The sequence below is a fragment of the Etheostoma cragini genome, chromosome 24 (genome assembly GCF_013103735.1).
Source record: "Etheostoma cragini isolate CJK2018 chromosome 24, CSU_Ecrag_1.0, whole genome shotgun sequence".
Taxonomy (NCBI): domain Eukaryota; kingdom Metazoa; phylum Chordata; class Actinopteri; order Perciformes; family Percidae; genus Etheostoma; species Etheostoma cragini.
In genome coordinates, this window is record NC_048430.1 from 3,526,870 (window position 1) to 3,552,825 (window position 25,956).

General features: G+C 42.3%; 2 protein-coding genes across 15 annotated transcripts in view; one reads left to right on the plus strand and one right to left on the minus strand.

Moving 5' to 3' along the window:
* Window positions 1-24,049, minus strand: part of LOC117939663 (R3H domain-containing protein 1-like) — a 42,816-nt gene extending 18,767 nt beyond the window's left edge. For 10 of the 14 annotated variants that reach the window (XR_004655642.1, XR_004655641.1, XM_034865154.1 and 7 more), the window contains exons 1-11: window positions 23,847-24,049; window positions 15,598-15,757; window positions 11,406-11,604; window positions 7,935-7,952; window positions 7,220-7,309; window positions 3,897-4,020; window positions 2,401-2,479; window positions 1,410-1,469; window positions 719-859; window positions 329-437; window positions 33-128 (exon numbers count right to left, since the gene is read on the minus strand). Coding sequence is in view for 12 of the 14 variants with exons in the window: in XM_034865154.1 (XP_034721045.1) it covers window positions 33-128; window positions 329-437; window positions 719-859; window positions 1,410-1,469; window positions 2,401-2,479; window positions 3,897-4,020; window positions 7,220-7,309; window positions 7,935-7,952; window positions 11,406-11,564 (876 nt within the window). In the remaining 2 variants the exon portion in view is untranslated. Of the gene's footprint in view, window positions 1-32; window positions 129-328; window positions 438-718; window positions 860-1,409; window positions 1,470-2,400; window positions 2,480-3,896; window positions 4,021-7,219; window positions 7,310-7,934; window positions 7,953-11,405; window positions 11,605-15,597; window positions 15,758-20,309; window positions 20,762-23,846 lie in introns of those variants that run through there. The other 4 variants (XM_034865144.1, XM_034865152.1, XM_034865153.1 and 1 more) reach the window with 4 other exon arrangements.
* Window positions 24,050-24,640: 591 nt separating this feature from the next.
* The window catches only part of zranb3 (zinc finger, RAN-binding domain containing 3), a 70,025-nt gene continuing 68,709 nt past the window's right edge, over window positions 24,641-25,956 (plus strand). The window contains exons 1-2 of the mRNA XM_034865178.1: window positions 24,641-24,704; window positions 25,735-25,934. Of these exons, the coding sequence (XP_034721069.1) occupies window positions 25,789-25,934 (146 nt within the window). The 5' untranslated portion in view covers window positions 24,641-24,704; window positions 25,735-25,788. The remainder of the gene's footprint in view (window positions 24,705-25,734; window positions 25,935-25,956) is intronic.

The following is a 25,956-nucleotide window of genomic DNA, read 5'->3' on the forward strand; positions in this document are numbered from 1 at the left end:
CCCCCCCCCCCGCCTACACAAACAGCTCTCACATCATGTGCAAATATCCTTTCTCTGGCTCGCTGGTACTCCTCCTCCCTCTCCTCCATCGATTTGCTCCTCTTGTCAGCTTTCAAACGCATTCGAATCTGGCAAGGACACACCACACACACACACACAAAAAGAGACACACGCTTCTTTAGCAGCTATGTCAGGGACGCCAGATTGTACCACTCTTACCAACATGTCAGAAATGTAAGTGACAGCTTGGTGTCACACACACACACACACAAACACGCACGCACGCACGCACGCACGCACGCACGCACGCAAGCACGCACACACCTACCGTGCTGTCTTCACGATCAAAGCTGGAGTTGTCTCGTTTTAGAATGTAGCGTTTCTGAAAATCGTCCGCCCTGTCATCCTTGATGTGCTCGGAGAATTTCTGATCGGGTCTGTCGGTGGGGGATTTCACAAGAGTTTTAGTGCAAGCTTAATTTCAGGCAGATGCTGACAGCAACATATGTTAATCAACAAGCAGGGATGGAAAGGAACTTATCTGTCGACAGATTGAAACAGCTAAAAGTTCACCACCAATTAACTAGTGTAGTATAATGAGAGATAATAATAGATAATAATAGATTCTAGATTTATAATAGAATTCATATACTGATTTTACTCAAATACCCTCAGTTAACTTGGAAGAAGAACACCAAAAGACCAAAGAGGGGCTCACATTCTAGTGTTGGTGGTTTTGTTAATCACCACGGACTTTCCACTGGGGTCCACATTGTGGTCCATGCCAAAGTAGGCAGCCACCCGATGTAGCAGCATCCTGTGGTAGGACGTCATGGGTGGGAACTTTCTCTTTTGGCTTCTAGGAGGGACACACATGGTTGAAATGTTTAAGTTAAATTGTTCATAGAAAAAAAAAAAAAAGAAAATCATCAGTCGCAATCCCAGTCTGAAATGAGGAGTTAAGCAAGTAAAGCTCTCCTCTTTTATCTGGTAGACGTCCATTGTTGTTTTACCTTGTAAGGATATATCTGCTCATTGGTTTGTTCTAAGAAATGTTTCAAAGCACATCGGAGTTCACTGGACGAGTACTTAAAGCCCTCTGTAATTTAAGACCAACATGTCTAAACTGGTAATAATGATCTAAATTTAATATTTCATACTTGCAAACAGTGGTGGAAGCAATGTTGAGGTCCTTTACTTAAGTAAAAAGTACTAATCCCACATATGACAAACAGCTGTTTGTCTTAATTGTGTAACATCAAGCACAGCCCATCTGAAAGAGCCCTCTGCGCTCCTCTTCTAGAGAGCACTTTGGAAGAATATTTGAACTTGAAGGAAAAGTTCGCTACTGCTACTGGGTTCACTAATTCAGTCTGGTTCAAACCTAAATAGTAAACAATGTGTCTTACTCATTATTGCTGATGAAGTCCAAGATGTCCTGTTCCAACTTCAGTAGCATGATTCGATCCCTAAATAAATGACATGTATTAAAATTGTTTATTTTGAGACATTCTGAATGCATAACTGGATTCAGAAATCAATATTCTTTATCATAAGAAAATCTCCAATGTTCAAATAGTAATAACACAATCTCTACAGGCCTGGTCATACCAGAAAGTAGCACAGTCAAATACAAAGTATTTGGTTAAAAAGGCGTGGTGACATAGGGTTACTTGGTGAATACTGTAGTAAGCAATCTAACCGCTAACAGGCTAGCCAGCAGGGAACTAGCTACTCTATTTCCTATCCCGTAAGCCGTAAATAATGTATAGGTGGAATATGTAAGCATGGATGTTTTCAACTGTATTTCATCTATTCTAAGTATCCTCCACAGAAGGCTTAGTTTGAGGTAACCCAACCCCACAGCTGAGAATAGATCGGAATGTGTCCATCTATTAGAAGGGTCTTACAAATAAGGAGTGGTTTGAAGGAAACACTGGATCACAGAAATAGTTAAACTGACGTGCGAGGACAAGAAGAAAAGTATAAAAGGAGTTATTCTAATGTTCAGAGAGACACTTCGGGTACACACTTGAGTGTGTGTGTACCCACGGTTATCTTTCTTGTTTAATATTTGAATAAAGCTACATCGAATCTTAATTTATTAGATTATTAATTTATTGGACCGGTCCAGATTCCCATATATCAATAATGTACAACAAAGTTTAGAAGCTATGATAGCTGTCTACATTTTAGACACTCTGGCTGTCCGTACTTTCATATGTCAGCAGTGAAAAGACAGCTCGCTATTACACAATGGTGGGAATGCTTGTGTCAAGCACAAGGTTAAGCCATTTCTTATGTGCGCGTGAATCCACTAATCAAAGCGATTCCATTGACATGGGGTGACCAGGCCTTTAGGGAGGTGTTTGACCGCAGCAGTGTGTATGCCGAGCGTACCTGGGGTTGCCCTTCAACGTGTTGACCAGGAACTCATGGAGATCGATGCCAGTTGAATCGGTGTAGTCTTGGCTGGAATCTAACCAAGAGAGACACGCATGTTGTTTCAATGACCAATGAGCTTACCTTTGAAATGAAGGCAGTGCATCACACGTCTCATTTAGAAAATGGAGACTCCACCCTTAATGTTGCCTGCGCATAATTTCTCGAATATGTCCCGATATGTAAAACAATCCCCAAGATTACATGCATCTCATTTTCTGAGCATAATTTTATTCATATAAGTAATAAGAAACTAGAAATGTTCCACCCCGTTACCTCCCCAAATTATTAATGAACAGTTAATGAAACGCACATTTTGATAATTGTTTTGCTAATTAATAAGCTTGTCATTCAATTTAGGAAAAAAGAAAAGAAAAGGAAAAGGAAAAGTCAGACTGCTCATGGAAAAGAAGAAACTTCACTGAGGGTGACAGGGCTAGGTACAAGCGGTTTGGTGGTTGTTATTGGTGTGACCATTGGTGATTGGTGTTTTTTTTTTTATCTGGCAGCTTGTATGAGCAGCAGGGAGCCCTGCCAGCGGAACAATTTAAGAAATAAAAAAAGTGGTCGGATAACGAAGTTGACACCAAAAAAAGCTTGTTTCTGTGCACCAACAAAGGATGGGAGCCATCAGTGGGAGTCAGGGGACACGGAGCTCGTTCCTCTTGGTGGGTGTCTGGTTTCTATAATTGGAGGCTGCCTCATCAGTGGCGTTTTCTCCACAGAGGGACGCAGACACCTTTATACGCCTGTGGGAATCCATATAATTGCTTAACACCTTGAGCTCGTCGCAATTAACTGAATCACGCCAATTATCGGCCCATAATGAGATATCATTTAAAACAGAGAAGTGCTTTTGGACAAACTGGAGGGCACTGTGCCGGGGGAAAAAAAATGTTTGGGATTGGCTCGTGACATGGTAGAAGATAGACTTATTAGAAGGCTGTAATTTGGCTGAGTGACATGGATTGTGTGATAAGTATCATTTAAGCATTTAGCTTCATTTCAACATGTTGCCTTCAGTGTTGCCAGTGACACACAGCTAAAATATAATAGACATATACATAGTGAAGTTCATTTTTCAAGATGTGGATCTATCCTCCTGCCAGGTTTCTAAATAAAATCATAAAAATTCAATTTTTGGGGATGGGGAAAAGCACATGCATCTTTCAACCTCATTTATGGAAGTAGGCAATGTTTATAAATGAGGCCCCAGGTGTTTATGATGTTAAGAAAGCTGTGGTGTTAATGGAAGATTTCAGCCCCTGTGACTGAGAGGGCAAGTCTCGTCAGGTCTTCTTTCTAACCCGAAAATCAAGTTAAAATGGGTATGAATTCAGAAGAGAGGGTGAAGATATTTTAACAAAAAAGAAAAAGAAAATTCCAAACCAAAAAACATCTATATAGACCTTCTGAAACTAGCCCTTCACTATGGGTTTAATTGCTTTTCTTACCTCTCGACAGCATTTTTCTTGGCGTTTTCTCAGGTTTGTCCGCCTTATCGCAGCAGTCCTCTTTCTCAGCCTGGTCCTGTGGGGCCCGATCTTCCTTTTCAAAGGGCTGGACAAGGAATCCATCCTGTTCAGGGAGGAAGAAAAAAAACACAGACTGAAAAACTAGTTGAATCCAAATCCCATTTTGCAGCAATAAAATTGAAGTGATATGAACAAACAGAGAAATGTATCCTTTTAGATAACAGATGTTGACTAAGTTTCCTTTTGGGGACGTCATTTGAAATCGGGGAAAAACCAGAAGTTGGAAAAAAGGTTATACATTGCAAAATATTGCAATGTGTTTAAAATCGCAATAATATTGTATTGGCTTAAGTATCGTGATGATATCGAGAGGCGTCTGGTGATTCCCCCCTCTAATCAAATGCCGGACTTTGTGTGTTTGGGGGACTCTGTCTGGTTACCACACACACACACACGTGCACAAAAGATCCTAAATTACCAAATGTGACCTCGGATTAAAGAACAGACATGAGACTTTCACTTATAGAGGCGGCATTAAATATGAGGCGTTTCATTCTCCGTGATCTTGCCTGAGGTTCTAGGTTAATTAGAGAATAGGGTGGGCAAGAGAGGCCACAGCGAGACACTTAAACTCGCCTGATATATCATCTAGACCTGCTTCCTTGCTGGTAATAATGCACCCGCGCCCATGAACTCCAAATCACAATGGCAATTAATCTGTCGGATTAGCTTGTTTTTATTAAACCACCTGAATAAAACATGAATTTGAGCCCAGAATGAAACAACACAGCACATTTCATTCCTTAAAATTCCACATCATGAGGAGTTAGCTGTAATCCCCCTCCAACTGTAAAATTCTTAAAAAAATCAACTGTGGTGCAATCTGAATGGAAGATGTGGATGTTTTGCAAGATCTATTAAAAATGGCCTTGATTTACCTCAGCCATGCTAACACACACACACACAAATTTGCATTTCAGGCAATTCTACAAAAGGCTGAAAGGACAGCTGAAAAGAGGAGACGGCTTTCCAGTGCACGGTAAATGGATTAAACAACTCTGGGAAGCTAACATCAGAGAGTGTGTGTGTGTACGTGAGAGAGAGAGAGAGAGAGAGAGAGAGAGAGAGAGAGAGAGAGAGAGAGAATGAAGGAGTGAACAAAGGGGTGTCCTAGTGGCGGGAGACCAGCTCATAACCAAAAAAGGTCACAAGTTGGATATCTTTAACAGCTGCGCAGCAAGATAATGAGAAGCTACGTTCTCCTTCATTTCAAGACGCTCTGAATATATGTGAAAATGTAATATGCTAATGAGAAACGCGACTGACTAATTGCCTAAGCAAGACTGGGGAAAAATAAGTCTAGGACTGTGTGTTGTGTAAGTGACAGTGAGTTCATGTATGTGTGTGTGTGTGTGTGTAAGTGTTTTTTTTGTCAAAGCAAAAGGATTTTTTCCTGGCACGAAGCGCTGATGTTTTCTACTTAATGCCACACTCGGCATCACATGGAAGCCGCCCGGTTGATGTGCAGCTGTTGCAAAAGCGCCTCATTTGTTTCCTGACATCCATTTACCTCGAGATAAAGAAAAACAGCGTGAAAACGACGGCCCTTTGAATTTGTAAAGAACATGCTGTCAGTCTAAAACAATGAGTGCAGAGTGTATTCAGAGGCTCTTGACTATCGGCCATTGATTGGAATTAACACCTAGGCTTACAATGTGGGCACAGATGTAGTTTTTCAGGATGCAGAGAGAGCATCCATACAGGTCTTTGTTAATGCATACAATCCGACAATGGAGACAATAACGCAAAGTGGTAAACAATGATACATTTTTAGATTTGATAAATCAAAAGGTTGAATGGGAGTCGGTGATCTTACAGCTGAATGTTTACTCCATTTATGCGTTTTCTCCTTTTCTTTCTTTATTGCTTTACCTCGCCCCTCTATGTTAGTTTGCCGCAGAAGGAGTCTCGACTCCGGGCCCAATAACAGCAGCGGGGGAAATATCAAGAGTATTCAATTAGAGCGCTCCACAGCTCTCTGTAGCTGACGTGTGGAAATTGTAATTTCCTCGACATGATTGATGGCAGTAATACAGGCCGTTGTGTGAGTGCAGACGATGCGAGACTGTTGTGGGAATAACACCGCCCTCTGGTTATGGAGCTCGGTGCTGACTGGCTGAAATGCTTTGAACAAACGCACCTGTACGTACAGTATGTGTGTGTGTGAAAGCATGCCAGGAGTGGTGCACAGTGGCATGTAATGGAGAGAGTTCAGAGGGGGGGCTTTGCCCAGAGATACGCAGTAAAAGGAGAGTTGCTTTAGCAAACTAAACGGCCGGCCCGCTGTTGGAGCTTTGTACTTTCGGTTTTGATGATGTGATGTTTTCATCAAGCGGCCACGGGCAGGTATTTAATCATAGCTGTCAGAGAAAGGCCGCTAATCAAGCATCAGAGGTCTAGACGCTCAATTGTAATGAGCTGAAATGAAGAACTGATCCCTGGTCAGCACTTCAGCGCTATGCGTGTGGGCTTGTAGCTTAACGAACTGAGCAGAGGTGACACATGTCACACATGCCTATGTCACATTGAGCTTGATGAGATGACTGGGATGAATTCTACTCCAGATGAACAAGGTGTCCGTGTGAATTAGGGATGTGCAGGCATCACATTTTCATGCTACCACCATCATGTGGGACTGTATTACCACGATAACAGACAAGCTTTCCAGAAATACCATTACCTGAAATATTGTAAAATTATCTCAAACCTGCATTTTTGGGGGAAAAATCATATCACATGCAACAAATTGTTCAAAGCGTAGTTTTTATTTCTGTCTTAAAGAAGGTCCAGAAGGGGACTTTAAGTAAGTTATTACTGTAATTGTTTCCTGATGGGTGTTAGAAGTAAAAAGCAGAATGTTAGAGGAGTTTCCTTGTTTGTCACATACTGTAAAATGCATACACTCTCTCATGGAACATTACAACTTTGGTAGCCATGAACTAGTTGTGCTTAGGTTGACACGCTAATGTTAGCATAACAATTCATGGCCAGAGTAGCTAGAACTAGGCAGGCAGACAGCCTGGTTCTGTCGGTCCAGCGCTGACTGTTTGGCTGGTAAAAGACTAATAGTTGCTAATAAAGACAGGAAAGCGGTTTTGATGGTGCCCTCGAACAACAGCAATAGTCCCGATACTGCCAGTAATAGTCCAGTAATTGTTACCATCAGAATATGGTGTACATTGAAACTGGTAAACCAGCACACTCCTAATGTGAATACACTCTGGTTATTCAGAGATTGTTACCTGAGGTGCTGCAGAAGGCTCAGGAATAGCGCAAGGAAAGGACTCTTCACACACTGCCAAGCTCCGCACCAGCTTTAGCCTGGTGTTGGACTAAGGGGGAGGGGGGTGCAGGTAGGTGGGCACAGTTAAAACCATGCTACACACATGTATACACTCACACATACACACAACCGCATTGATATTATCACGCGTAACAGTGACAAGCCAAAGTCAAACAGAAACAGCCAGCGAGCATAATCGATTATTCTAAGCGAATCATGCAGTTTCAATATTTCACATTTTAGCTGTCAAATCTTTTCCTGAGTGAAGGGGCTCTTCGCAGCTAACGGTATTGTCCACCAGTAGCTGCAGATCTTCTCAGATAACTTGATCAGAACAGTCTCAAATAAAAAAATGCAGTAAACATTTTCACATAAACCCGGGCCGCCTAATTTATTTTTCTCGAACGAATCATCGACAGCAATGCAGCAAGCACACAGGAAACGTCCATGTCAATCAGGCATAATACACATAATAGCCTCCACTATCATTCATTTCATAGAATATAAACATCTTGCACTGAACTCATAACAACAATTTCAGGAGCAATGTGTACAATGTCAACTTGCTTGACAGGAAACACAAGTACAACTTATTTCAAGCAAACAACGCAATCCAAGTGCACATTACACAGGCTGGAGCATCCTTGTATAACATGCACGTCGAGGGACCGTACCTTAGAATACTTCACAGGCTGTCCAGAGGTAGGGGAGGGGTGCAGGGAAAAAGGGCACAGGAAGAAAAATCAACCACAGAACTTGGGTGGGGGGGAAAGAAGATTGTTACTTTAAGGAAGTGGAGAAGTTTGAATTAAATATGACTGGCCTACATTTTGTGCAGGCGTGTGCTACTAGCTCTGCAGAAGAGCAAAACAATTTATACCAAGACAGCAGAAAAATACAAATAACCTCCTGTAATGCCGGTGTTTTTACATCTGTTCCTGAACTAAAAAAATTGAAGGACACAGAAAGAGAAATTTAGCGGCATTGATCTGCAAAAAGAAATTGAAAACTCCCCGCGCAGCATGAAATATCAAGTTAAACATTTACCATCTTCCTGGGAGCATGAATTAATTTTGCAGAGCATATGCTACTAAAGCGGTTGCACTATGGAGCCACACACACGCAAGCACGCCAGACATGTGGCTGCGAGCGATTCGGGTCAGTCTTATGCGCTGCTCTCAGCTCCATTTAACTGTCATGTTAATCAAACCGAGGCACTGGAGGTGAGATGAAGAAAGCAGAGAGAGACTGGCCGACCAACAGTGTGTGAGACAGCTCGGTGCCTCTGTGCTTCACGCACTAGTGGCTGTGTGTTTGTACATATAAACAGAAGGTCTCTCCGTAGCATGCATAGAGGAGCAGAGGAGGGGAGGAAGGGGGACCTGGCAGGAGCCATTTCAGGCAAAATTGTAACAGAGCCCAGTCCTCTGTGTCCTAATCCCAACATGCATCCACACACACGTGCACACTGCTTTGTCCTTCCCACCTGTCCTCTGAAATCCAAAGGACATCCCCCACCCTCTCTTATTGAGCTTTAGGGCCAAATAACACCTATAAAAAGAAAAATTGAAATGGACCACTGTTCGCTGATCTCCAATGCCTGGGACCTGCTGCGCCCCTTTCTATATCAGGTAATATGGATGTGGATGGAGGAGAGGAGGGATGGGGAGGGAGGACGAGAGGGCTGGGACTGTGAGCGCACCGCTACACCGGCTAATTGAGCGGCATGGGGCCAGTGGGGAATGAACAATGCCGGCAGGAGATAAAGGAATGGGAAAGGGCTGAAGTCAGCAGAAGTAGGCCGGCCACCAGCCACCTGTCCTGCTGCAGAGGACAGAGCTGGAGGCAGATGGTGGCAAAGTCACCCAGTCTCACCCAGACCCACCCCCCTTTCCTCCGTTGGAATGCTTTTCCCCCGTTACAGCTACTGCCGCCCCCTCCCCCGTTTCTTACCCAGTTCCCAACCTCCTCTATTTCTCCCACAATGAACATTCAGGCATTTAACCGATGCCCTTACACAAACGATTCCACTGCTGAAAATTACGAGCAGAAAGGTTAGGGGCTTCAATGCTGTCTGCATATCTTGGCATATGGTCCTGTGACCACAGAATAATTATACCTGGGGGAGTTTTAGGAAAAGGAGTAGAAGTAAGTCGCTAGATACATTACGAATTTGGAGAAGTCACAAAAAACAGAGAAGGCGGCGATACATGCAAATACAATCCGAGGTGAGACGTGAAGGGACAGACTTTTGCTTTAGGTGGTAAGAGCTGAGGAAAAGAGCAGTTTGCTTGCTGTAAAATTCCACCTAAAACACTGCTAATTTCAATCACTCGTTTCATATCGATTCTTGTCTAAATATAAGACAACTGTATGTCATTTTTGCTGAACCACTCTGGCCACAAGCAGTAATTGCAGGATAATGGCACGATGAATTTCCCAGGATTCTCTCATTTTGGTTGCAAAAAGAAATAGTTTGACACATTGAGACAGCAGCAGAACAAAGTGTGCATTGAAGTGAGCAATGATGCGTTTTATTGCTTATGAAGTTGACTTTATATTTCCAAGACAAGGATGGTGTTAATTCATCTTTTGAAAGTTACATCGTCAGAGTCTCAGTTTCCTTTTTGCTCTGTCTGTTCTGGACTATTACTGCAACCCCTCTACATCGATTCAAATTACTGGTGCTGCATAACTCTCAGATGTGTTCAGTGGTGAGTAGGGCTGCACGATATTAAAAAGAAAAAAAAATCATATTTCAATTATTTCAACTGATATTGCAATATGATTCATTATATTGGAGGAAAGGATCATTTTTGCATCATTATTCTCATTTTCATAGAAAAAAAAGAAGTGTGATTTTTTGCGAGGATCTGCATTAAAGATTCTTTGCTGTTGTCTATAGGATACAATTTGTTAGCCATGATGTCTCTGCAGCACCACAATACTTTATTTTAGAATAGTTTGAAACATATTTTGCTTTTAACAAATATTGCGCCCCCATCGATTTGGATATTGTACTAGTTCATATTGCGAAGAGTTAGAAGGTTTTTCAGTAGATTTAAGGAGGAAAAATCCTTCCCACACCTTCATCTATAGGCTTCTTTTTGGTCTTCCCTTTTTCAATACCATGTCTGTTATTCTCTTTTACCTTCCGCCTATCCTTGCTCCCTCATTCTTACAACCACTGAACCCATCTCTCTCTGCTCTCTTGTGTCATGTGTCCCCTCCTCTCACCCTTTCAGCTTCCCCATGCTGGCGTCTTTCTGTTCCTCTGGGCAACATAGACACAGGAAGTTTGTAGATAAGCCAGGATTTGAGCTCCAGATTATCTGCCTGCCTGCCTGCCTGACTTCTTCGCTCTGCCTGCCTCCAACCACAAGGCCAGATTGGCCTGAATCCTATTTTTAGGCTGCAGCCAGAGCCAATCCTTCTCCCTTCTTGGCTTTCGTTTCCTTGACCACAATCAAAAGACATTTCACATACTTCTGCCATTTGGTAGCACAAAGCACTCAGCACCGGTTTTACTTTTGACGCCAAAGTAACAAGTGCAAATTGCTCGCGGTCCCAAAGCACCTTGGTTGCAATGACATGGAGAACAAATTAACTGGCAGTTTATTTGAAAGTGATCTCAGCTGCTCTGTATCCCCAGTAGATGCACTGCTTTAATGTCTCCCATGGAGGAGCCATGAGATTCACTAGTTTCCACGACCAAATGATCTTTTCCCACTCAACAGTAGTGACCGGCCTCTGTGCTGTGGCAAGGCAGAGTCAGGCACCACATTATTACTATTTCGGTCTGTGCAGGTGACTACTGTTCAGGAATCATTTTTCCTGCTGAAGCAGCCTGGAAAAAGCATCTTGAATGCCGCAGGTGACAAGAGATCCCCAGGGCAGTTGGTGTTTGACGTTGACTCTTACTGAATTTTTATGGAGAGGAGTGTGGAAGAAAAATGAAAATCACTCCTGGTGGGGTTAAGGTGCAGACACTTCTACCCTCCCTTATTAGACAAGTATCTGACATGTTGAGGAAACAACAAAATAAAAGACTCAGTTTGGAGCTATACCATACCGGTCAGGATATGAAAGGGGTGTTACCGGGAGGATTTTTAGGGTGAACATATACGTCTCATTCAGTTCTTTACCTGTACGTCCCGGTTGTTGTTGCTGCCGTGTTCATCTCTGCTGCTCTGGCTCTGGTCAGTGATCTCAGATTTGGTGGCGTTGTCTTTTGGAGATGGCACCGTTTCGGCAGCTTCGGAAACTTTCATCGTTTCAGTGTCAACTGTATCGGACATTCTCATTGCAAAGTCTTACTCAGAGATGCTGGCAAATACAGACAACCTGAAAGAGACAGCAATGTCCATGAGGGGCGGTTTTCTTTGACAAACTACAAGAACATTTCGCAGGTTTATGACAAAACGTTTACGCTGGCAGCTCAAAGATAAAGTTGTTTTAATTGGTCCAAACACTTACAAGTATAACAGACATATGGATGATTATTTGGGAACAGATTTTTGAGGTAATCTAGAAACACCATAGTTTTTTTACCAGAGAGTACTGGCGGGTATATTATTCTGTCACCCGCATTGTAGAGATAATGATCCTGTTTCCAAATGTAAGATTATTAATTTAAAATGTTAGCGTTCATTAGATTAAAAAGAATTGATGTCTGCATCAATTTCAAAATTTATTTTAATCTTTTATTTCACAAATTCTGCTACTTAAACTACTTGCATATTAGAAGTTTTATACTTCAAAAAATGTGTTTGCTTTCCAAAAAAGCATGTGTCTAGGTGATTGTATATACAGTATACCAACACAAAATGCACTTTTTCAATAGATGGAGCAGATTTATTATTTCAGATATAACACAAGTTAACACTGAGAATCTGGGGTGTGTGGAGGCCACCAGTCATTGTCTTCATCCTTCTTCTACGCTGTAAAAAGCGTATTTATGTTAGTATGTGAACTCATTTCAAGCCATTTGTGGGTAATGCACACTAGGAAGTAATGCAATAAATAAATAAATGCATTGGCACAGGTCTACATTATCTAATGATAAACAGAATTATAATATATAGTGTCATTTGGAGGTGTAAACTGCGGCATTAAGGTCCATAAAAGTAAAAACTTGACATGAAGAAAGCTATTTATCCATACAGTAATAAATAAAACTTACTTGTTCACACTGCCTCATTAAATCTGGGCCACAGCAAAGCGCCTGCTCTTCATCCGTGGTGTGGTCCATATTGTTGTTTGAGGAGTGTTTAGTAACGACCGTTTACTTTGTCTCAGTTTGTCTTGTGGGTTTTATTTAGAAAGTGGAAGCTTCAATACTGCAGCAGTAATAACAGGGATTTGCCCTAAGTGCCTAGATGTCAATTTCCCACCGTGTCAGACATTTAGAGTTGGCAGTAGAACCCAGGAGTAACTTATAACATTACTGATGTCCCCATATCTAAATGGAAATCCGCCATTACAATGTCATCAGTCACATTTGAGTTTGAAAACTCACATCTCAACGTGCGCTATGAGAAAAAGGAGCGGCGGTTTGTGTCATCAACACAGTCTGGGATCACCCGTCACTCCTTTCTGTCCGTCTGTGCTGGCTCAGTTTCACAGCTGTTCAGCCACAGACAATGGACGTGATTGGACAAGACACAGCAGGGGGACAGTTTTGTCCTGTGAGATTCAACAGCTGCAGATTACAGTGTCGGTTTCCAAAAGATAATAAACCTTTGACATTGAGGTTTCATGGTGTTAAAGTAGGTTGGTAAGATTGGTAAAAAATAGGTTTGAAATGTGTTGAACATAACTAAATTAAGAGTTTGTGACAATTACGGTTGGGCATCGAGAACCGATTCCTACTTGGAATTGTTTCAGAAGTTACGATTCCAGTAGAATCGTTTCTTTATTGGAATTTGGATTTAAAATCCAATCATCGCTTCCCAATGTAATATGCGCAAGTTTTGGTTTAGATAAGCAGCCAGGGGCTTGTTGTGTTGCAGCCATGTGTGGCTTTATTTTACATTGAAAAAGCCCTGTACAACTGCAACCCACCATTGAATCAAAACTGAAACGTTCAAAGCCTCAAAGAATGGGAATCAGAATCGTTAAAATCCAAACGATGCCCAACTTTAGTTGCAATATTTCAAAATGAGCCCATAACAATCTATATATATATCTATATATATATATTAAAAAAAAGAACTTAATTTGGTATTTAACTAACTTACCTGATATTAAATAATAACAAAAATGTGAAGTAGCCTAACTACTTATATAAAGGTGTATTATTTAATTGGGTTTTCATTCAATTAACATTGCAAAGGCTAAGTTTCGGATCCGTGCAGCCATCCAAAACCTGGAATTACCAGTATACCATATAGTATACCATACAGTATATACTACTGTAGTAGAACAAACATGCAGATTACACTCCGGACCCAGAGTTTGGTTAATTTAATGACTCTGGTTTAAATAGTGTCCATACAACAGGACAACTTTTTGGGTTGATGTCAGCTTATTTTGTCAGAGTAAAAACAAAACGCATTTTTAAAATAAAAGAACTTCGCACATCAAAACTGGATCCACAAATGACAGCACCTACTCTGTGCTGAGTGTGTACGTGGCTGCGTGTGTGTTCCAACCATCACCAATCAGTGGAGGCTCAGCCAATTTGCCCCGCAGTGATCAGAGCCATTTTCCTATCTGATCGCTGAGCAGCAAAGCGGCCGGCTAAGGCTTGATTGTTTATCTTCGTCCCAAAAGAGCTGAGACAGCGAGCGGGAGCCGCTCTTTAAAAAGGCAGCATCCAATTCCTCTATGTCAGAGTAATTGACTTCTAGTGAGGTCCGCTGCTCTCCGGAGCTCTTCTGCTGGGCAAATGTACCGCTTACCTGATGCTGTGCAAGGCTAGGAGGTTAGCTTAAATGGGGCTGGGCACTGGAGAGTCAGATGTTGAATTTCAATGACCTGTCAGAGGTTTGACAAAAGCAACGCCGGCTGCTGCTTTACATTATTTTTACATTCTGAAGGAAAACAGATACTTAATACTCCAGGGTGCTGTGCACGCCTTTGAATATTTAGTGTCTGTTGCTGACATTTTGATGAGTGAAGTCTCTTGAGTCGCTCTGTTGAAGATTTGCAATATTGGACAGATATTTTCAAGAGCTGGGCTTGTGATGGATAGTTACCTTGTCCCTCTGCGAATCATTCATTCTTCCAAAACACATTTTATCATGGGACTGGAGTGTTGGATTTAATTTGGCTTCTGACTTTGATGCAGTTGAATTTCACCATCTCATCTCTCATGGCTGAGGGAAAGCACTGTGTGCCTGTTTAGAATCCCTGATGTTTTGACTGCATAAGTAATATAGATCATCATCGGATCCTTAGTGTTACATTAAGGAAACGTCTGGGAATTTAAGTAGCAAATTGGTGTCTTATGAGGGAGTATGAAAACAAAAATCAACATATTTTTCTTTTAAATATACATTTGAGGCTATGTTAATATTGTTTTGTCACATCATGGATGAGTCTCTCAATGTCATGAACCAACCAAGTGCACTGAAGAATTGTACAGCTAAATCTGAAGGAATTTCTGCTTTCTTACTGCTCCACAGGCTAAGTCAGTACTATTTTATACTATACTACTTTATTAAAAGGGTAACACTGTACCTGTGTTTGAGAATGACATGCTTTACTGTTAAATTAAAAATAGAAAGCTTGGCTTTGTGACATCCCATTAAAACAAGAATAACGGAAATGATGTCATGTTTATTTTTAATGTTTCAATGGAAGTCATAACTGGCAAGTCAATGTGTGACTATATAAGTCTAAAGGAAATGAATGCATCTTTTTAAGGACTTTATTCCTGAATAGCAAAATGATTGTGCTGCGTACAATTGTGAAAAGACAAATGTCTATTTTTCACTTCATGGAAATATTTATATACAAATGTGATATAGTTCCACATCTTACTCCTAGCATCTCAGAGGCCGGGTTGTTGGTCGTTTAATAAGTACGGGGCTCTTTTAATTACGTCATCATGTTGTGCACTTTTCTTCTGCAGTGGTTTATTGGCGGCCGACAGGAGAATTAGCGCCACCAGCTGTTTGTCTTGATGATTATACTTCTAATATTTGCATGACAGTAGCAGAATAAAACACACATTCATGTGCATTTTTTGCATGCATCTTTTGCTGACTTTCTGGAAATTTGGTTACATTTTGCACTACATTTGTGTCGAAACTTGACTTTAATAACATTAAGATCCCCAGATAATCCCATATTCCCTGACTCTTGTCAAACAGAAATAAACAGGAGACGTACTTGTTGCGTAGCCAGTGGTGTTTGTGGCGAAGGAGGAAGTGGCTGGTGATGTCGATGAGGCCGAGCCTACCGATGCCATTTGAGACTTCTTTGCCCATGTCTGCTTCAGCTGCTCTGAACAGCAACCGGGGCCTCCGACACCCTCATGACCCCTGCTGACCTGCAACCGAGAGGGGGACGGGGTTAGCGCTTTGGTGTTAGAGAGGTCAGAGGTTAGGAGCTGCACTGACACCGAGGTCACGTGGACTGACAGCAGTCAGGATGTCAGCAACTCTAAAGTATTTGTGTGTTGGAGCAAAAAGGAAACGTGTGGCGAGTGTGTATTTCTGGGCCCATGCGTGCCTATGCACAATAAATAATTGATGTGCACAGAGATGAGTGCGGCGGAGGCAACAGGAGTAGGCACCCCTGCCAACCTCATAAAAACCAAGCATTAGGAATTCAGAGAGCAGCGGGGGAAGATAGCATTTCTCAGCTGAAAATCCTCCGCCATTTGGTTGCACATACATTTCAAATCATCTAGCGTACAATCTCTACTTTCCGGCAAATTCCTTTCTAGCTGAACTACAGGGTGACACTGGCTGGGCAGGGCAGACGTATGGAAACGCCAACAACAACCGAGCTGCATACAGCAAATGGGATTTCCAGCTTTCTAACCAAATTAGGATTTTATCGACCGCTTCCCAGGACTATTGTGCTGAATTGCTGCCTTAAATCGTAAAGTGCAAACGTGACATTTTTGCTCAACGTTATTACCTGCAGTTGGTCGTTCTTCCCACATTAAGATGATAAACATCAGATTATATACTTTTTATTATCATTTAATCTTCTGATTGTTTAGTTCCTAAATCAATTATTCTTTTAGTGAATAGTGAAAAAATGTTGTCAGAAAAAAATAAACAATTAATCAAAAATAATTGCAGATACATTTTCTGTCCAACAGCTTATCTTTAAATCAATTATTTGTTTCAGATCTTACATCACATTTCTTGATGCTGTACATTCCTTTATGGCACAATATAGAAACGGTCCTTGCTCAGGCTTCTCGTTCTCTCCCTGCGTTTCTTGCATCCTCTCCCTCCTCCCCTAATCTCTGTCTCAGTGAGCGGGCGAGGTGCCACACTGACTCTGGCATCCAGCGGTGCCAAGGCCTGGCAGCTGTTCCCAACATGGTCTTGGTGAGACCCCCGGGCCAGCCAAAAAAGGTCAAGTGGAATCCCTGCTCCCTTTATAATCTTCCTTCTCCTGACGATGGGTGGGAGCGACGTGCTATGGAACAGTTGCCATTTGGTGCATTGCTTTTGATCAAACAGCCCAACCAACCACAAATACGATTAGTGTTTGTATTTACTGAGCGACCTAAACAGGACCACTTGATGTGATTTACTGTTAATGAAATTTAAGACTCCACAACCCCTTAACAGTAATGTTGTTTGACATTTTAGCACATTTGGGAGGGAAATGTCTCCTTCTGCCTGTAGCATTTCTCCCTGGCATTGGCAGATGGACCAGTGTGAGGCCCGAGGCAGGATAGCATTCATCAATGTTGATGTCATGTACATAGTTACTTACATCTGGAGAGTACACAATCTAGTATATGCAGTTTGTAGCCTGTAATCTACTACGGCATGGTGGTCATCTCTAGATAGCGTATATCTTTTTTCGAGATATAATCTTATCTCTGCCCTTCTGCTCTTCTATTTGCCTCTTATCGCTTTCTGAACGCACCCCTACCTTTTACATGGTTATTCTGGTGTGACAGAAGTATAATTTTTGCTGCTGTGGCTCTAGATTTTGCCCTTCCTGCTTGCAAAAGTGGTGCCAATTCAAGCCGCTTCAAATAGAAGTGCCTGCTAAATGTCTGAAATGGAAAAATGTGGAGCACTGCTCTGTAATTCAGTGCTGGTCCTGCAGCTATCACACATGCACACACGCAGAGTGTAAAAGTTGTTTCGACAGTGGTGTGGCTGAGTCTGGCCATAGGCGCTCCAGGTTTTATGGGCAGAGCTGCTGAGCGGGCTTCAGGACATCACACTGAGTGTGTTTATGCAGTATGGTGGAGACTGTCTTATGAATGCCGCTAACAATGCACAGCACCACAAAAAAACATTTTGACACGGGGAAACATCCCCGACGGACACAGACACACACGAGCAGACACACTCTCTCCGTCTGCCTGTGCGCCCTCTAGTATTGTGCTGTAGCTGACAGGGAGTGGTTCATTGGTATTACAGTCGCTGCAGAGCGCGGCAACGTTAAAGAGGCTCCCTCAGGCATCGTTCAGTGTCGCACCGCCCCCTTACACCACCTTTATTGCCATGCCAGACGGCATATCAGCAACATCGCTCTCATACACACACAGACACACTCCTACATCAAACCTGCCCATCTGCACACAATCAGAACACAAATGCATTTATTTGTTAGAATGCAGATATGCTCAATTAGACAGGTTTCAATACAGGAAACTGAAATAATCCTTACAAAAGGCAAAGATGACTGTAAAACCAATACAATTACGATTACTCAGTAAATCATCAGCTGGATTGGTGTAACCACCAAATATGCAAATGTTCAAACCCATATTCTCGTACATTCTTGGTGGAAATTATTTCTCAAAAAACACACAGTGGGGTCATAAGGGTGGCCGTCAACTGAGCCGAGTTAATCATACACCAGGCTCTTTACGGACTACTCACACGGACAATTACATTCGATGGCAAGCTAATGAGAATTTTTTCAATCACTGTGAAGCGCATTAGAGCCTACGGGTGATGGCACTCATACACACGAACAAGCCAGCAAGCACACTCCAGTATACTTATTTCCAATCCCCTTTACAGAAGCATTAACACACACACACACACACACACACAAACACACACACAGAACCACACATGCACACACACACCAGCCTCTCTCTTGCTAAGGCTGACCTTTCCCTCCCACATCTGTGCTCCGTTCTGTTCTGCGGAGCTCTGCGTGGATCAGGGCACTTGTCTGGGCTAAAAACCAGCTCAACAGGAGGTGAAGGATCCTCAATCCCTCCCTCCAGCTATTCTCGGTAGAGATCGAGGAGACGAGTCAACCATGGGGCTGAAATGAACAAGCCATCTACTTCATAAGCTTTTTACAAACAATCTTTTTTCTACTGATGACTTCTAAGCGCCTGAGCAAAAAAAAGAAGTTGCAGCATTCTCCTGCACGCAGCTGCAGATAATGCTTTGAAAAAAATGTCATGCTGTGTTGCTGCTGAAGAGCTTTGGCAAGTGTCACACAAAAAGGACAACGGCAAGAGCGGTGCCAAAAAGCTGGGACATTGTCTGCAGAGATGTAAAATACTAAATGGAGCTCTAGTCGGTGGACCAACGTGGAACAAAAGTCGAGACTCAAATACAAAAGGTAATGCCATGTCCGAGGGCTACAGCTTTATGTCACCCGCTCGCCATTTTTAGTAAGAATTGCCACTGATGCTTGGCTAAAATTCTCAAGCTGGACATTTCACCCACAGGAATCACAATAAGAGCAGCCCCAAATTTTACCTCAATTAATTTCTGACTTCCAGACACACCAACAAAAAGACCGATTTAGAATAAATTGGCTTCAACAGAGTGCAGGACATGCACACTGATAAAATCGGACATCAAGTAAACAGTTCATTAGGTTACTAATGCCTGTTCGCACTCATTGCGCCGCAATAAAATTGATTTAAGCATTTTGCTAAACTGAGTTACTAATCTCCCATTTTTGAAGCACTAACAGGGGAGCTATTTAATTGGACCAGAATGCGATTAGTGTAAAGCTTATGAAATTATATCACTTTCATACAATTTCTGGGGCGACTGAGGCAGTGTCAGTTTAAGGAACTGCCTGTAATAGCTCAGACTGAATTAACTGAAAAAAGCATAAACAGGCACAAATGAGCCTGTAATTGCGCTTCTCGCTCTGCCTTCAGGTCGTATAAGGCAGAGAGCGCGGTGCTGCGAAGCAGAGGCGCAGTCAGCCAGCATTAATAAATTAAATCCACAGCAGAGCATTTAGGTAATCCATTACCTATCCCACAGGAGCGCTCCCAGGGAATATCAATATAGGCAATTAGAGGAGAAACAATAAACACAAAGCAAACATGCAAGTCTAGCAGTTTTAATCTATGGAGCCTTATGAGGGGAGAATAACTCAAAAAGTCAGCCAGACTCATTAAAAGTCAATTTGCAGTCAACACCTGCAAAACAAACAGGGGGGGAAGAGAGGAAGAGCTTGGCAGGAGAACAATGCAGAGCGAAGCCTCTTATTGGCTGATCTTGGTTAATTATCCACGTAATGAAGAGCAGAAGCAGCATTGGCAAACTAGCGAGGAGATTTGGAAAGCTCTGGCTCAGCTTACCGAGTAACACGGCACTGACAGCACACCAAATCTCATGTTGCGCTTAGTTTAACAAGCCGAAGAAAAAGACTGCACACTTGCTTACTGACTTGCTGCCGTGCAATGTTAAAAGAAAGAGAAAAGATGACGCTAAAGAGATTTTCTGTTGGTTTAAAAAATAAAAAACAGCACTGACTACAACATGCGTTCACCTTAGGCAGAAATCAACAGCCACAAAGGTACATGACAAAAAGTAAATTAAAAAAGCAGAACAAAATAAACAAGAAATATAAACAGAATACCAGAAAAAGCATGTGAGATTCAAATGGCGTGAAGCTGCAGGACCTACCTGCCCGGCAGCTCTGCCCTTCATCCCTTCTGCTACTCAATCGTTTAGTGTCCATTGTACAGGAGGCACAATTTGCTGGAGAGGAGGCTGGAGTCACCTCCCAGCTCGCTCCTCGGCAGCTGCCTGCTGCCTCCTGTTCGCTCGCTCGACTGAGTGAGAGTGGAAGACGGGGAGAGGGGAGTGTAATGGGAGAGGGTGAGGGAGAGTGGGTGTCACAAAGAGAGAGAGAGAGAGATATAGGGATGGAGGGAGAGTGCTGTGCGAGCACAAGTCTACCTGCCACAACCCATCAAGCCAGCCAGCCTTGGAGACAGCGCCAAATCAACAGCTGGCCCCTTTGTGATGTCAGAGCCTCAACAGCCAGTCACGGCAGCCGAGGCCGGCCGCCGCTACGGAACCAAAGTCACCGGCTAAATGGGGCTCTTCATTAGCTACTCTGCTTTAGGATGGAGGCGGGGGTAGGAGGAGGAGGAGGAAAGGGCAGCCAGGGACATGGGATGGATGGAAGGAAACCGCGAGGAAAAGGAGAGGAAGATGAGAAAACGGAGGGTGGGAGGCAGAGCGGTAAGAGAGAAAATGCGAGAGAGAAAAAGGCGCACAGAGGAGGTGAAAAAGAAAGCGAAGGAGAAGAGACAAACAGTGAGGAGGAGCGGATAGGGGACAGGATCGACATGTCTGTGGCCAGCTAGGTGCTCAAAGAGCAGGTGGAGAGGCGATGGGGAGGCGCTGGCCGCTGAGAGGCCGAGCTGTTCACTGGGCTACCTTCCCATTAAAGTTGGCACCCTGCTTTTCACACATGAAGACAAGGCTAGAGCTAATCCCGCAGACTTAGAGAGAGAGACACACCACCTGAAATACCACCCAATACTAAACACAAGAGTAAAATACAGCAATAAAACATTTAGCTTTAGGCAAATCTCAGATGAGCTCATTTAGGTGGATCAGCGAGAAAACAATACAGACTGCATTAGGAAAAAGAGCAGCTGCCTGTGCATGATCAAACCGCACCCCTAACCTCCTCCATTTCATCTGATTCTGCCTTTTGTGACTTTAGAGGATTTAATAAGAAAAACAATAAGGGATCATAGCCTCCCCCAGCATTTACTTGGCTTGTTTATTTCATTAAAGATCAAGTGTTCTGTCTCCTTTGTACATGAAACAAAGACAGCGTGGATAGGAACAATAATTGAGCACTGATAATAATCTACTTCACGAAGCACTTTAATCGCTAAGTGACTGACAGACTATCAAAGACCTATGAAGTCACAAACAGGTCCGATGCAGAGCCCATGTCTAGACTGCCATAATGTGATTGTTTTTGTCCTTTTCAGTCACTCAGACTTCAACAGCAAACACAGTGGGCGGAAAAGTTCCTGCTGTCACTTAGCAACCAACACCAGGCTGCGACGACCGATCCGATCCAATCCTGCCTCATAATTGTACCATTCGTTATGCCAGGTCTCTAAAGAATGTATTATTGTGCTTCCTTAATCCCATGAAAAGGTCACCAATTGAACAAACAATTTGTGGATAGGCAGATGAATTATTTAATGGCCCAGAACAAATATTATAGGAAAGAGAGATTTTCCCCCTGGAAGGCGATGAATTATTTAGTCATTGGGCCACATCTTTGGTGAAAGCTATTACACAGCATCCTTAACCTCAATTTCTGATAATGTCATCAGCTCCAAATATGCCCTAACCTGCGTAATGAATGGTCAACAGAGTAGCGGCTGCCGCGGTGGGTGAAACAGTTATGACAAACAATTATTAGCATTTATTTTTATGCCTTGGGAGGGGTGTGCCACAGATATTTATCTGTAATAACCATATCCCCCTAACATGGACACAACCTGATTGGGAACTTCTAAACCTGCATATGACAAATTATGGTCCCCATTGAGTACACATACACACACATACACAAACAAACAAACAATCACACACACACACACACACAATATCATTGGACAGATCAGTTGTCAGCTCTGCAAAGATGAACACATCATCTCCACTCTAACAGCAGCCGGAGGGACTGAGCCAGCATCCACTCTCCACCTACCAGGCTCCGCTGGTACCTTGATGAAAATGATACAAGTGTGATGCTCAGCCTCAGTGGTGGCAACGTGTACGCTTTCAGTTCCATCTGTACCCAGTCTATGAGGGGATAATTGTCTGGGTTAGTGTAGCGGAATTATAGTGGGTATCGATTACTTATTACATAAGTTCCAAAATGAGTTTTAAGTTTAATTGGTGGCAGTTTATCAGCATACATGTAGTGCATCATGAGCTTTCACTGTCCAATTTTCTCTCTGGCTACAGTAATGTCATTGTACTAAACTATATGATATGTCAATGTTAAGAACTGTGCTACCATACAATAAGGCTTTTGAAAATCTATTACATTAGCAATTGAAAAGATAAAACATAAAAAATCTCTTAAAATGCTTGTGGATGCTAGTGCAGAGAACAAGCTACACTGCATCATTCGTTATTTAATACATATTTACAACTAAGTTGTATGCGACAAGCCTTGGAGGACTTGTTTCACTGATAGTGATTGGCGTTGGTACATTTTATTTGTCACTCCAAATACAACCATAAACCCCTTTGCCTCTATTTGGTAAACTCTAGCACTTTTGAGGCATGTGCGCAACATCTTTATTATTACGTGGGTTTTTATTAATAAGCGTGTGACTTGTTTTTCTATAGCTTCCATCGACCAATAAAATGTCACATTGTCAATCGTTTATCTGCCATAAATACAAGACATTATGATTCGTAATATATAATAGAGGAATGTGTGGATAATCAATCCAAAGGAAATGCTTTTAAGTGATAATTTAGAGCAATGTAACTTCAATGCTAGTTATCGTTCGCTTTTCCACCGCGAGCCTGTAAACCAGACTCCATTACAAATTTGGCTGTTTTAAGGTTTCCGTGGTATTTGCAAACCCATAAAACCCGGACATCATGTGACACTTCAATCTGATAATTGATACATGTAACTTAAATTCGGCCGTTAAGACATTTAAGCAGGTAGCGCGAATATTCAACCAAAGCTTATTTTCTGGAAATGGCTAAACGTTAACATTATTACACACTGCTCGTTGCCGCATATCACCGGGAGAGAAACAGAGTCGAACCAGGCCTTAAAGTTAATGAATTATGCTGTATTATTCATCTACTGCTTTTTGCTTTTTCGGACAGACGCCGAACGTAAGTATGGCCGCTTACAATTTGGAGACACAGTTTACTTGCGAGATGTGTACTTTTGCCGAAAAGCAAGGCAACATTATATGCCATATTTGGCGTTGGATCGTGTCGGGGCTAAGCTAACTAATATTACCTGGCACTGTGGCTTGCTAATGCTTGAAAACGGCCAAACACCGGTGCCCTCACTGTCACGCACTAGCAAGAGAGATGTTTACTGCTAACTAGCTCGTGTTACATGATTACAACAATCCGGTTGACGTTTGTTTTCCGAAAAACGGTAATTGTTGGACACGATACTGCAGATATGTAACGTTGCCTTACCGCTTTGGTTTACAATCGGTGCACAGCCGTAGTCTCTACCGAGGGTGTAGTAGCTAGTGTTTGTGGCGAACCAGGCAAAGTGAAGGAGAGACGGCAGAGTCCAGAAGACTGGGAGAGTGCGTCAGATCTTCACGTACGACCGTTCGACACGTAGGGTGTTGAAAATATGTCACGTCTTCTCGTCGTTGTTTGCGTTATGGCAGCATGCATGCACACAGGTCCATTTCTAAATTTATTTCACATATCCTTTACGCTGATTCAAAGTCTTTGTACTTTTAGGTGAGTTGTAATTACATTGACGTCGGTTCATGGAGTGCATTGCATTGAATACTAAGTGATGAAACTAAGTGCTGCGGAGCCTGCGGGTGCCTGGTGAAATAAACCGAGTGAACCTTAAATTTGCCGCGAAACATTTCAGTGTTTCACTTCAGTCCGCTGTTTCATAAATTATGTTATTGCTACGATTTATTCCACTCCACCTTCTCACTGGGTACGCAAACTACGTATACCCTAACGCAAATAACGTGGTTTCTTAATTAGATTTGCTAACAAAACACTACATGTACGTCACTGCTCAGTCACAAAATCATTGGAACGTAACGTTAAGTGGCAGAAAATTATAATGCTACATAACACTACGTAAAATATATAATTTATGTTAGCTTCTATTTTGCTATGGCTTTTCCACTCGCATGGTTAGGTACCAGAGTCATATGCCAATATTACAAACATAAATGCATTTCCTGTATGAAAAATAACGAACGAGAGGTGCTTTTATTTCTATAGGCAAGTCTGTTTACTTCCGGTTTACGTTGCTAGCTTCAGTGCCATGCGCTACATCCATTCTGACTTCTTCAGGTGGGAACAATAACTCCAAATTTGTTCTTTGCCTACTTAAATATGTAGAAAGTTGTTGTCGGCCATTAACCTGGCAACCTGTTCTTTGTTACTCCATATAGCCGATAAAGTTAAGTTTAAACTCAATGCATAACTTTAGCTAGCATAACTGCAAACTTCTGCCTTTCAGATCAGAATGACGCATTTAGGTGGTTTTGGTGGGAAATTAATTATCGAATTTCATTCGTGGTTGTTGTTATTACAGAATATTTTTAGTGTTATTATTTGTAATACGTTAATAATGTACTGTAGGTGCACAACATATATGCTTTTTGCCATTACTGTAGACACAGCTCTGGCTTCTATCTGCACACTGTTGTTATTGGAAGTTGTCACTGTTTTAGACACTGATTTTGTGGGGTTGTTGGTGTACACTCACTAATAGCTGTCATTACATGTGGAGGCAGTATTGACCAGGACAGCTCTGCGTGAGGCAACACAAAAAATATGCTGTTGTAACTGGGTTCAGATGAGACAGGGAAATTGTAGATCTCATCTAAATTCAGATTATCTTTGTCCACTACACTGTGTCATCCAGCTTCCAATATTGCTATTCCTGTCAGTGCTAGTAGGCAGCAGACAAAAGCTTCTCTCCAGTATTATAAAAAGTTTAAATCTGCAATCAATGCTTTTTAAGGTCCAATAGATGCTCTTGTAATTTAGATTTATTTTATTAGGACAATGCACATTAATCAACATTTCTGTAAATGTGCCAGTGTTAGCCAGTCTGCTAATTTTCAACTGTAGTCCTAGTTACCTAGCATGCATGTCTTTATGGGGGAAAGAAACCGGAGCACCTAGAGGAAACCCACGCAAACACAGGGAGAATATGCAAACTCCACACAGAAAGGCCCGGAACAACCTGGATTTGAACCCAGAATCTTGCTGTGAGGCAGAAGTGCTAACTACTGAGCCACCTTGCTGCCTAATTAATTCAGACCAAACCTTTATTCAGATGTACAACTTGGTTTACCATTGTTTTTTTTCCCAGCCTAAAGTCAGAGCCGGCTGACTGAGCAAGAGTCGAGAAACTGAGGACTTACGAATGGAAATGGATGATAATGACCTAGAGACCTCTTGCTGTGATACAAGATGGTCACAGCAACTGTCAGGCCTTCCTCACAAGCTCCTCCAGCGCCTGATGCCTTTCCAAAGGGAGGGAGTGGAGTTTGCTTTATCTAGGAATGGACGGTAAGTCACTTACATCACAGCG